Source organism: Chionomys nivalis, chromosome 12, assembly GCF_950005125.1.
Source record: "Chionomys nivalis chromosome 12, mChiNiv1.1, whole genome shotgun sequence".
Lineage (NCBI taxonomy): Eukaryota > Metazoa > Chordata > Mammalia > Rodentia > Cricetidae > Chionomys > Chionomys nivalis.
In genome coordinates, this window is record NC_080097.1 from 53,054,610 (window position 1) to 53,068,385 (window position 13,776).

The 13,776-nt window shown below is 43.2% G+C and overlaps 1 protein-coding gene across 3 annotated transcripts in view; it reads left to right on the forward strand.

Moving 5' to 3' along the window:
• Atp8a2 (ATPase phospholipid transporting 8A2) overlaps positions 1-13,776 on the forward strand; it is a 568,530-nt gene that overhangs the window by 146,021 nt on the left and 408,733 nt on the right. For all 3 annotated transcript variants that reach the window (XM_057785806.1, XM_057785804.1, XM_057785805.1), the window contains exons 11-15: positions 1,917-2,082; positions 5,073-5,200; positions 5,945-6,022; positions 11,120-11,208; positions 11,453-11,497. In XM_057785806.1, coding sequence (XP_057641789.1) covers positions 1,917-2,082; positions 5,073-5,200; positions 5,945-6,022; positions 11,120-11,208; positions 11,453-11,497 — 506 coding nt within the window. The remainder of the gene's footprint in view (positions 1-1,916; positions 2,083-5,072; positions 5,201-5,944; positions 6,023-11,119; positions 11,209-11,452; positions 11,498-13,776) is intronic.

The following is a 13,776-nucleotide window of genomic DNA, read 5'->3' on the forward strand; positions in this document are numbered from 1 at the left end:
AGGAACTTATTATTCTAATAGGAATTGGGCATTAAAAACTTGTGGTTGCAAGCAGACATATTTGGAAAAGGGGGTGAGTATGCCAGACTTGGCTTTCCATGCTGGACGCGTGTCAAAGCCTGGAGTGTTAGGTTGTTTCCTTGTGTTGAAGGAAAAGTCCGTTTTCCTAACGCTGGTGACTGACTGATTTTCAGTGACTTCAGCTAACTGACAGGCTTACAGAAGTGACAGCTTTTGTCATTTCTTTTTCCTTCCTGAAAATTTAATGACTCAGTTAAACACAATAGGGTCATCTTTAAAAAATTTGAATAATCAGTCTTGTAACAGAAGAGTTCCTGGCTCTCAGCATGAGGCCAGAGTTGGGTCTGCCATCCCAGGAGCCTGCCTCTGGTGCCTGACTGATTAGAAGATGGCCTTTGATAGCAAATTTCCATCTTGACCCTGGAGGACTTTTCTTCAAAGTCCATAAAAGGCAACATAGTGAACCAATCACAGAACAGGGAAGAGTTAAATGGAGGACACACAGAAGACAGGCTAAAGCTCCCAGTGTAACAGTTCCCCAACTCCCCCACCCTCAGTGAAATCCATGGTGCTCACAGTAGACAGAATCTCCGGTCTACAATGGGATTCAGCTGGGATGTGAGGGTCCCTGTGCACTAGACTGAGCTCATCTAGGAAGTCAGAGTAATCTGCTCATGTCAAAGTCCCAAGTCACCTCTGTGAAGTCCTTCATTGGAGCCCATCATTGACCTTTGGGAATTTCTTTTATAAAAGGTTTTGGGTATATAACTATCTTGTTGATGCTACATGATAGACTTTTCCACTGCTGAGAAGATGTTGTCTCACATCTTCCATATGAGATGCAGTGAACCTCGAGTGCAACTTCCCTAAACATCTTGGTACCCAGGTTCCAACACAGGCCTCAGCTCCAACTGAGTTGTTTCTACCAGAAATGAGGCTTTGTCCTCTGTCTGCCATCTTGTCTACCTTCTTCATTCAACTCAAGATGGCCCTGCCTTAAGGGGCTTATTTATTTACACCTCTCCAAGTGAACCTTTTATTTGTTCTATTTGACATCTACCCATGTTTTCTCTTGCTTTATTGCTGCATTTGTATTTGTGTTTCCTTCTTTTTTTTTTTTATTCCTTCCTACTGGAAAGAACATGTACACTTTAAACATCTCTCTTACATTTATCACAGAATTGGATTGTTGCTTTGGAGGTTCTCCTCAGATTTTTATGGTGAAGAATTGTCAGTGTGTTGGTTTCTTTAGACCACACTTAGGCTATCCAGAGCCTGCTATGTTTATGAAAGTAGCTGATGTTATGCTAATGTGTAAATAAAAGTATGTACTAGATCATGTAGAGTTGGAGAGTTGTCTTAGCCAACGATCTCTTGCTGTGAAGAGACATCATGACCAAGGCAACTATTGTAAGTGAGAGCATTGAATTGGAGGCTTACTTACAGTTTCTAAGGCTTAGTTCATTATCATCATGGTGGCATACAGGCAGATGCTGGAGCAGTAGCTGAAAACTACATCCTGATCCATAGGTAGAGAGAAAGAGACTCTGGTCTTGGCATGGGCTTTTGAAATCTCAAAATCCATCCCCAGTGACACACTTCCTCCAACAAGGCCACCACTCTTAATCCTTCTAATCCTTGTAAATAGTGACACTTTTGGTGACTAAGCATTCAAATATATGAGTAATTCTTATTCAAACTGCCACAGGTGAGTTCTTTAAACTCTGGGCTGCTTACTCAAGAGTATGATGCATCTTTTAATTCCATCCTTAATTTGGAAGAGAAATAGTATTTTTCATTTTCATCCTTGTATGTGGTTGTCTTATTCAGTTTCTCCTTACATTTACCCCAAGCCTGTTCTGTGATGGTTACTGATTTTCAATACCGGTTTACAGAATTCAACAAAAGCTCCTCTCAAGAGGTCGAACGTCGAGAAGGTAACCAATGTGCAGATCTTGGTGCTGTTTGGCATCCTCCTGGTCATGGCCCTGGTGAGCTCGGTGGGGGCCCTGTTCTGGAATGGGTCCCATGGTGGAAAGAGCTGGTACATCAAGAAGATGAGTAAGTGTTGGGGTGGCTGCTGCTGCCTTCTGTGGGACAAACCTCTGGGAAGGTCCTTCCACGTAGGGTCTGTGGGTGATAGCCATGCCCTCTCTCTGTTCCCATGGCTACTCTGCCTAGGCCAGATCTTCTTGGAGGGAGAACAGAATAAGGACCACAAGATGAAATGAATATGGGTGTATCTGGGGACTGGGCATGCTATAATGGTAGTTTCTCAGCTATTTTTTTTTATTTTTATTTTTTTGAGACAGGGTTTCTCTGTGTATCTCAAGCTGGCCTCAAACTCACAGAGATCCGCCTCCCTCTGCCTCCCTGAGTGCTGGGATTAGAGGCGAGTGCCACCAACCACCACCCGACTTCTCAGCTACTTTTAAAGACACTGTCTCTTGGTTGCTCTAGGGATGACAACATGAGCATCCTTTGCATTACTACCAGCTTAATTCACAAACACCAGACCAGCTCATCCCCAGGCTTTCCCCCGCTAGTCCTATTATTGCCATATATATGCTGTGTGTATGTACTATCAACCTAACAGCCATATATATGCTGTGTGTATGTACTATCAACCTAACAGCCATATATATGCTGTGTGTATGTACTATCAACCTAACAGCCATATATATGCTGTGTGTATGTACTATCAACCTAACAGCCATATATATGCTGTGTGTATGTACTATCAACCTAACAACAGAGCATTATCATCAGTGCTTTGTATAATCTCGGATATCTTAAAGAGCTAAAAAAAATACATGCTTATGAAATTGTTACTTTTAACCTACTTGTTCACCATTCCTGGTAATCTCCATGTCTTCCTGTGGCTGAGTCACTAGCCAGTATCATCCCCTTGCTTCGTCCATCTCCCTGTCTCCTTGCTCTCTGTGCCGGCATCTAGATTGTCCATAGTCACGGTCTTCTGTGCCGACCAGGGTGAACTTAGTAGAGTTCTTCCCTGGCTACCCCCAGTTTTCTGTTTTTCTCCCTGCTATTATATAGGAACACCTGCCTTCCTTGACCACTAGCCGCTGATATCTATTGTTTTTTATTGGGTATTGCATATAGTGTTTTCCATTCTCCATTCCTACGATGTGAGTTCCCTAGGTGTTCCTGTCCTATGCTAGGGTAGAATGTCTGCAGCTGTGGTAAGGGCATGTAGGTGATGGTAGTCCATCCAGTTACCACTGCCACCCCCTAGAGCAGAGCCAGCACGGCAAAGGCCTGTGAGCGGCATAATTGTCCAAGGCAGAACTGTTCTTACAAGAGTTGGCAGATTTTCTTAATATATGCACGTGATCCATTTTTTTGAGACTTAACTTGATTTTGATGATTCTGTCTCATTTTGCTGCTTAGCTAGGAAATAGAGGGAAGATCTGCCATTCTCTGATCTCAGCAAATCAAGAAAAATAATATAATTTAGTGATAAAAATTTTATGATAAATCTTAAAACTTTAAGGTATTGCCTTGGCATTATTGTGATTGATTTCTCGATTATTTTTAAATGGATTTAGACATGATTTTTTAATTCTCCAATTTCTTTAAGCATAAGACTCTCAGGTTTTGAAATGCAGGAAAACTTATGTTGCTTGTTTGTTTTTAAACAGCATCTCATGTGGTATAGGTTGGCCTCGAACTCAGTCTGTAGCTGAGGCTGGCCTTAGATTCCTAGTGCTCCTACCTCCACTTTGCAAATGCTGGGATTACAGACTGGAGCCCCTGTGCCTGTTGCTTCTTTATGAACATGGGCACGTGGCTAAGGTTTGAGTCATAGTTGATCAGATCACTTGGTGTTGGTTTTTGTTATGTGGCTTGTTTCAGACACAAGACTGGTTCATATTAATGTAGTTATCTAAGTAAATATGTGGTATGAACCCAGCTTTGGGGAAACAGGCACTTGAATGGTTCAGATCATTCCAGGCTCCAGCGTCAAAAGTGTGGTGTTCTGGGGGACATGGTCCATACATGCACCTACTCAGAGAAGTCAGTTTCACATTCTGCTGCCTCTGTTGGTGCTTGGATTTTATTTCCTACCAAATCTTGTCCTGTCTTAACTTCCTTTTCATTGTTTTTGTTTGGCTGAACATTTTACATCAGGTTAGATATTCTCCTTTTATGGACATCTTTGGCTTCTGGTTGAACACTCTCGGGTTCTGAGGCTTTCCATGTAGGGTTCCTCTGCATAGTCATGGCTCTTTGACATATGTGGTCATACGTTGTGTTATAAAGCATTTTTGACTAGTATTAAGCCATAAAGTTTTAATTCATTAATAAATTTTATTGGCAGACAAATCTTATCCCTACACAAATGCTGTACTCTGTGGCCACTTGAGTCATTGGACTTAGGAGTCCTGTTCATCAGCTCCTTGACTGCCTGAGAGAAGCAGGTAGTAAAGCAGTATGCCAGCCAAGAGGGCTACCAGCTGGAGAGTAGAAGGCCAGAGCGGATAGAAATGAAAGGTTGGGGAGGTCAAATGGCCAGCCAGGGCTTGCTTCCCTTCCCATCACCCTCAGGAATTCCAGGGCTCATCATCTGCTACCCTGTGTCAAGCCCTCCTGCTGAGATACTCAACTGTGGCTTGGAGCCCTCACAAATTCCCCATTCCCAGCTTCAGTCTTAAGCTTGCCTCCTCTGGAGCTTCCTCTTGTTCCTGCTCTATTGACTATTGACTGACCCCCTTTGTAATAGCCACAACCTCCTTTGAGGCCAAAGAAGTGCATTCCCCTCCTAAAGGAGAGCTGTCTCTGCTTCCTCCTCTGCCTCCTTCCCCAACCTCTAAAGAGAAGCTAGCACTGCCTGCAGGGACTGAATTCATATAGTCTTAGGAGTTTGAACTGGCACAGTAACCCCTCAGTTTCAAGATGGGTACACAGGCTTTTTTTTTTTTTTTGATGTGAGCATTTTTTAGAGTTGGGGGAAGTCTAAAATAAAATGGAAAGAAACGAGATGTAGACTTCTATTAAAGCTGTGTGGATGTCTTGGCTTTTATCCATAGACACGAGCTCAGATAATTTTGGATACAACTTGCTGACATTTATCATCCTGTACAACAATCTGATTCCCATCAGCCTGCTGGTGACGCTGGAGGTTGTGAAGTACACGCAAGCTCTCTTTATAAACTGGGTGAGTTTCAAAGCGGTGTGTGGGACATGAGCTACTGGGCGCCTGCCAGCTTCTGCTTTCTAGTACTCTCTGTGAGCAGCCATTGTCATTTCATTGAATCCCAAAAAAGAAGTAACAGGGGCTCTTTATTATTAGGTCGTGGATTAAGCCAGCCAAACTGATGACTGGCAAGCCATGCCATAACCCCAGGGGTGGGGAGAGCGTGGGAAGATGCTCAGTGCGTGCTTGCCATCTGGGCACCATGGCTGTGCTTCCCAAGTCTCCTTTATGCATGAAACGGCCTCTCAAGTGTGCTCACCGGAGTGTCCATCCTGCATGGATTTCAGTATGACAGTCACCCTGGATGGATTTTAGGGGTTGAGGTGGGTTTTTAAGAGACTGTCGTGGCCATGGCCATTAAGCACTGGGTCTTGGCAACTTTTTTTTTTTCAAATCAGGCACTTTCATGTTTATATTGGTTTGATTTCCCCAAGCCTCTGAGTGAGGCATTGACCAAACTCACAGCTAGGGCACAAGCTGATCGTCTTGAACCCAAACCTAAATACCATGGTCATATTGTGTCATGGGGTTTGTTATCTCCTAATTGCAACTTCATTTTCAACCCAAGTTACAAATTAGCATTTGAATGAAAATGAAAAGATTTGAAGTTGCCAGGGTCTGTGGTAATCTTAATGAAATATTAGAATTACATGTTTTCCGAAGGCTTCCTACCTTCTTCCTTCCTTCCCCCATGTTCTCTTTCAGGACACAGATATGTATTATATTGAAAACGACACTCCTGCTATGGCCAGGACATCGAACCTTAATGAAGAGCTTGGGCAGGTGAGATCCTCTTTGGGGACTTTGGGGACTTTGGGGACAGTGCCATGAGCAGGAAGCCAGTGTTAGCAGAGGAGCCCTGGGGAGATATTTTGCAGGACTGTGTTTGTGACATCTGGTCTGCAGGTGGCGGTGAATGCAGCTGTCACTTGGTTTTGGAGGCACATGTAGATCGTTTTGCCAAGAACATATCTGGGAAAAAGTACAGAACATTATACAGCAATATAATGTTAGTTTGGACCCTTTTAAATGTGTTTCTTAGAACAGATGACAAGGGAAATGGGGAGGACAATGGCTGCTAGACCGCTCCACAACGCATATGGGGCCATTGGAAGGACAGGGATCCTGACATAGTCCAGAGAGTCAGCGACTTTTGTATCTTTGTCTTGATTTCTGCTTGTCTCTCCTTTCATGTTGCATTATGTCTGCCTCTTCCATTGAATCACTGCAGTCCATAGCCTTTTTGAATACATAATACTTACTCTTGACCTAAAGTAATTAAAAACTATGATTTTTTTTTTAATTTTATGCACCTTAAGCTTCCCAACAACCCTATGGGAGGGTGGCATGCTGCATCTTCATTTTCTAGATAAGGAAATGATTAACTCATCTCAGGAAAGCTGGTTCCCAGGACCACCCGCCTCATGGCCCTTGGGGAAGATGTAAGCCTGACTTGTCATTTTTCTGAGGACCAGAGTTGGGCCAGGTGCCCTCTCCCTCTTCTCCCTGATTAAAAACAAAGTCAGTTCTGGATTTGTGCTGGAGCATTTTTGAGTTCATTGCTAGAAAGCCGAAGCTCAAATTTGTCAGTCAGGTTTTGCAATAAAACATAATTCTGCAGTCACATTTTCTTTTCCTTCCTTCCTTTCTTTTTTTCTTTCTTCCTTTTTTTCCTTCCTTCCTTCTGTTTTTTTTTTTTGTTTTTTTTTTTGACAGAGTTGCTCTGTAGTTTTGGAGTCTGTCCTGGAACTAGCTCTTGTAGACCAGGCTGGCCTCGAACTCACAGAGATCCGCCTGCCTCTGCCTCCCAAGTGCTGGGATTAAAGGCATTACTTGTCTTTGGACCCTTTCCTACAACTGTTTATTTGTTGTAGGAAAGAGATTGTGATTTAGAGAGAATACTCTGTCATAAAGCAGGAAGCTTCCTCAGCGAGGCCGCATCCCTGTCTTCACCCGAGCACCTGTACTTCAGGCACACATGATGAGAAGCAGAATCCAGTGCTACCTGTCTATCATCTATTCACCTGTATTTCTGTCTAGTTATCTACCTATCCACCCATACCGTCCGTCCATCCATCCATCCATCCATCCATCCATCCATCCATCCATCCATCCATCTATCTATCTATCTATCTATCTATCTATCTATCTATCTATCTATCTCATGTGTTATCATTCATCTGTAAGTCTGTCTATTATCTACCTGAATTGTTTCTTTCTTCAATGACAGTTGTCATTGGTAAAATTCTACTCCTGTAATAATCTACAAGTTGCCTCTTTTGAATCTTTCCCAGTATTTCCAGGCAACATTAGTGTCTGTCTGCCCTTTTCTCTTAAGCGTTCTTTCCAAACACTCACACACACATGCACACAGTGCACACATGCACACATAATGAAATGTGATTAGTTAAATGGTATCTGAATCCATTTGGAGCAGGTGCGAGCCCTGTGTCAACTGCAGGTCAAAAGTGTGATCATGCTTATGATAGTTACATCTGTACCAAGTATACACAGAAGATTCTTGTCACTGTTTCCCAGCTACTACAGTATGACATTTCTAATGTCTTAGGTATCATACACCATCTCAGATTATGTGAAACACACCAGAGGTTGTATGTAGATTTTATACAAACGCAATACCATTTTATATACTGGACTAGAGCATATGATAATTTTGGAACCCATTGGGGTTCTTAGAACTGCCCCTGGGAATATTTAGGGACAACTACGTATGTAGCCTTCAGTGAGCTTTGTCAGTTCCCAGGGCTAAGTATATGGTTGTTCTCATGTGCTGTGGTCCAGCCTCGATGGCGTTTGCACATTCCAGGGGAGAGCATGTGGATTAGAAATGCCTGGCAGAACAGAACAGAACAGAGATACAAAAGAAATAGACAGAGACACAGAACAGAACTGGGAGGTCAATCCAGTGAATACTGAATTCACCTGTGTTTATTTTCCATATGATTATATACCACAATCCAAAAAAGCGTGGGGGAAGGGGAGAAGGCAAAAGACAGCTTTTACATGACACAAAGAACGAACAGAGCAATTGCCTCTCCGATACCTGAAGCACCACGCAGCTATACCCCGAGTTAAGTATTCTGTTGTTTAGGTGGAACAAGCAGCAGCCACACCTTAGGCCAAGCACGCTGTAGGCAGCCACTCCCTGGGTCAAACCTCCTGTCATATCCTTGAAGGAGCAGGAATAGGTCTGAACTCTCTGATCTTTGGTAAAAGTGGAATGGATCCGCTTCTGTGGGCTCCCACAATATGCCATTGAACTGACCCAGTAAGATGGACTGAAGATGCTCAAGAAAGTGCCCAGGATGAAATACCCTGTCCTGACCAGGCATGGGTGGGGCTTACCTAAGGAGGAGAAGAGAAGAGTCAAGAGGGAGAGGGATCACAAATTCTGTAATCCTTTATAAGATTTTCCTTTTTACTCTGTTGATAATCTTCTAATTCTTCTTTTAAAAAAAGACAAAAGGAACTAATTCTATTGTGTTTTTAATGTTCCTAGATTTTGCTCTGTGTGAAACATAAAATTTCTTGTTGATTGAAAACAACAAATATTAATTATCCCATTGATCAATATGATCAGCATGTATACATGTTTTGAAATACATGTATATACCATAAATATATGTAATATTATTTTTAGATAACTTTCAATGTAAAGGGCATGGAAAGCTGCTTGTCGTGATTTTATAGTTATGTAATCTTAAAAACCTATTTTAATTAAAATGTAATTGTATCGCTTTGCCCTTCCCTTTCCTTCCTTGAATCCCTCCCTACTCAAGTTCTTTCCACATCTTTATCAAGTCAATTCCTTCTCAAACTGATGGACTCTTTCTTTGACTATTGTTGTTACATATATATTTATATAAATGCATAAGCATGCAAATACAACCTCCTGACTCCACTTAGTGCTACTGTGCATATATGATTAGGGATGATCACTTGGTATTAGACAACCAATTAGGAGGCTCATCCCTGGGAAAAACCAGTTTTCTCTCAAAAGGTGTGCTGGCTAGTTTTTAGGTCAGCTTGACACAAGCTAAAGTTATTTTGGAAGAGGGAATGCAAACTGAGAAAAATGATACCACCAGACTGGCAAGGTGTTAGTGCATGTTCTTAATTGATGATTAATGTGGGAAGGCTAAGTTCACTGTGGAGCATGCTACCCTTGGGCTGATGGTCCTGAGCAAGCCATGAAGAGCAAGCTAGTAAGCAGCATCCTTCTGTGGCCTCTGCATCCGCTCCTGCTTCCAGCTTTCTGTCCTGAGTTCCTGCTCTGACTTCCTTCAGTGATGGAGTGTAGCCTGAGAGTTGGAAGGTGAAGTAAACTCTCTCTCCTCCAGCTGGTTTTGGTCACGGTGTTTTACTATGGAAATAGAAACCCCAAGACAGCAGCCACTAGTTACCTCTTTGTCTAGGAGTGCAGTCAGGTGAGGTTTTTCTCTTTCCATGTTAGCTCTCTGTTGGGTTGTCATTGTTGAGGTCTTGCTTAGCAGCCGTATTGTTGAGGTACCTTGGGTTTAGCTTCTCTGTCATTTCTAGGAGACACAATCTCACAGCAGACTTCCTGTTCCTCTGGCTCTTCCAGTCTTCTCATCTCCTCTTCCTCAATGATCCCTTGCCTTTGGAGTAGGAGTTATGTTATAGAAATATCCCTTGGGGTTGGGCTGCCCTGTTGATCGCTGCATTTTGACCAGGTGTGGCTTTCTGTGGTGATCTCTGCTGCAGAGAGCAGCTTCTTTGCTGAGGGGTGAGAGCTGCATTTAACTCTGAGTGTAGGTATTTAGAATTTAGTTAGGAGTTATGCTGGTTGGGCCAGGCATGGTAGCACATGTCTTTATTTTTAGCACTTGGGAGGCAGAAACAGGAAGACATGTTAGTTCAAGGGCAAAAAAGCATGTTCCAGGCCAGCCATGCCTACACTGTAAGACTGCCATAAAAACAAACAAACAAACAGCTAGGAGATATGCTGGTCTGGGGTGTTGGGTGTTCTTCTAAAATCTATCACCCTACTAGCCCTAGGTAGTTGGTTAGGTTCCATCTTGTTGCTGCCTTAGGTTCAATTAGACAGCTGTTGGCTACTGCCAAAATATGAGCGCCTTCACTGCACCTTTAGGGGTATTTTGCCATGGTGACCATTGTTAATCTAGTCAGGGGATGGACTCTTAAAAAGAATTACATCTTCTGTGAGACCTGAATGCCGAGTGACAGACCTGTGGTGATGCTTATGGACTAGAAATTCTCAACCTTTGCTGTGACACCTTTGCAGGGGACAGATTGTGACCCTTTCCCAGGGCCGCATATCAGGATATCTGCATATCAGATATTTATATTACAATTCTTAGCAGTCACAAAATTGCAGTTATGAAGCAGCAACAAAAATAATTCTATGTTTGGGGGGTCAGCACAACACGAGGAACTGTATCGAAAGGTGGCAGCATTAGGAAGGTGGAGAACCACTGTGATAACTTTTATTCTTTATTACCCAGCTTTTAGAATTAGTAGCAGAAAGGCTTTTGCAAATGGTCTGTTATTTAAAGTACATCTTTTATTTGTTTACTTTTGTGAACTCTCATTTAAACTTCATTCTGATTTACAGACACACGAGATAACTTCATTTCTTGATCCTTGTGTCTTATTGCATCATTTAAAAAAATGGAGTGTTTTGACCGTGTGTATCTGTGTCCCCATGTAATATCTAGTGCTCTCAGAATCCAGAAGAGAGCATTGGGTCCCCTGGGACTGGAGTTGCAGATGGTTGTGACCTCCCCTGTGGGTGCTGGGTGCTCTAGAAGAACAGCCTATCTCTTAACCTCGAACCCTCCTATCGCCCCTTATTCATTTCGTTCATCTTCTGCTTAGGTCAAATACCTGTTTTCCGACAAGACTGGAACGCTGACATGCAATATCATGAACTTCAAGAAGTGTAGCATTGCTGGCGTGACCTATGGGTGAGCGCGCGTATCAGTTCCAGGAAATCGCATTTCTAGTCTCCCAACAAGGCACAGGGTTTTCTATTTTGTCAAGTGTTGTGAGTGGTTTGGGTGTGTGGCTGCTATTACATACGTGTGAAACTTATTGAAGTCCCTGGGAACGTGTTTCTTCACCTTTCCTGAGAGGTAGCGGGCACCTGTGGATTTGTGTGTGTACGTTAGAACTGGCTTTGCTACTGACCACTCTGTTCTCTCCTGCCAGCCACTTCCCAGAACTAGCCAGAGAGCCGTCCTCAGATGATTTCTGGTAAGTAGAGTCCAGGACGTCCTACTTCCTTAGCTGGGATGCATCAGGACAGTGTTAGATCTAAGTGTAAATTGTAAGTATGTTAGTTTGAAAAAGAGCCAGGATAAGATTTAAGTGGAGACATGGGTTAAATCCACGCCACTAAGCCTTTGATATCAACAATATGCCTCTTGTCCAGTCCTTTCGTTTCCAGCCACCTGCAACCTTTGTACTTATTTTCTTCAGATTCCTGTGTTTCAAAGTAATACTTTTATACTAATTAAGAATTATAGACATTGTAGGACTTTGTATCTCTGGGGAAGATTCAGCTCCCTGCCCTGTTGTGGCCATCCCATCCCCCCAGGTCATCTTCCCAGAGCCCATCCCCCAAAGCCATTTCACCAACCTCCCCCCATCTTTCCCAGCCGTTGGAAGTGCTTATCATTTTCGGTATTTCGGTAGCATATGAATTTAAACTACAACCCTTGGGTAGGCTGTGTTTTCTTTATTATGTTGGGTGGTTAATTCACTTTCTATTGGGCCACTTCTGTCTGTAAATTCCTCTTATTAATATTTGGGAAATGTCCTTGTGTTATTTCCGTACTAGCTGTCTCCCCTCCTGTCCCTGTCTTCTCCTATTAGGCAGTCTTGGAGTTGATCCTCCGATTTTGTTATCTGTTTTGCCTTCTTGCCATGTCTTTGTCATCATTCATTTTTAACCTTTCATCCTCCTTAATAAGTTTTAAGGATGCCTATTCCAATTTTCAGAAGGCACTCCAATTCTTGCTCCTGCTTGCCCCTTTCCTCTGCTCTGTCTCCTGTGCCCAACACCTGCCTCTAGATTTTCTTCACAAACTTGGTGACCACTGGCTGTGGGCTTATATTAAAATTTTTTTAATCTTTAGTTTTCTTTTATGTGAATGGGTCTTTTGCCTACGTATGTGTCTGTGCACCGTGGGCCTGCAGTGCCCTCGGAGGCCAGAAGAGGGTGCTGCATCACCTGGGATTGTACTTACAGACATTTGTGAGCCACCATGTGGGTACTGGAAATTGAACCTGGGTCCTCTGGAAGAGCAGTCAATGCTCTTAACCACTGAGTCGTCTGTGCAGAAAGCATTTTCATTGTGGCAAGCATAGTAAAAGGAAAGCCAACCATTTCAACCATTTGAGACCAGTTAAAAGAGGAGTTTTGATTTCCCAGTAAAATCACAAAAGCACAGAGTTTTCTCATAAACTTCTGGGCTCACCCGATGACCTCTTTGATGAAAGCCTTGCCCAACTCCATGATCTCCAAGATGGAAGTTCCCCACCACAGTGCACACAATTCAGGGACCAATACAACTCATGATCGCCCACAGTTCACATCTAATAGCAGCGTCACTCAGTGCTCTGTATCCTGTGAGTACGGACATTTGTTTAGTAATATACATCTATCATCGCAGCGTCATTAGGGGTTTTCCATCGCCTCTAAAGTCCTTGCTCTGCCTGTCCACCCCCCTGTCATAAACAGCCCACCCTCGGTAGCCACTGAGATTTCTCCTGTCTCTACGGTTTTGTCTTCTCCAGAAAGGCAGTACTGGGATCCTACAGCATGCTGCTGGCTTAACTTGACTTCTTTTACTCTGCATTCCCTTATGGCCTTTCTTGGTTCAGCAGCTTCATATTCTTCATGTTCCTTTCAAGTATCTTAAGTTCCTCGCTTCATACATACCTCATACCTCTCACAGGTATCTGACATCCATCAAAGGTACCTCATGCTCCTCACAGGTACCCATACCCCTCACAGGTACCTGATATCCATCACAGGTACCAGATATCCATCACAGGTACCAGATGTTCATCACAGGTACCTGATATCCATCACAGGTACCAGATGTTCATCACAGGTACCAGATGTCCATCACAGGTACCAGATGTCCATCACAGGAACCTGATATCCATCACAGGTACCAGATATCCATCACAGGTACCAGATATCCATCACAGGTACCAGATGTCCATCACAGGTACCTGATATCCATCACAGGTACCAGATATCCATCACAGGTACCAGATATCCATCACAGGTACCTGATATCCATCACAGGTACCTGATATCCATCACAGGTACCAGATGTTCATCACAGGTACCTGATATCCATCACAGGTACCTGATATCCATCACAGGTACCAGATGTCCATCACAGGTACCAGATGTCCATCACAGGTACCAGATGTCCATCACAGGTACCAGATGTTCATCACAGGTACCTGATATCCATCACAGGTACCTGATATCCATCACAGGTACCAGATGTTCA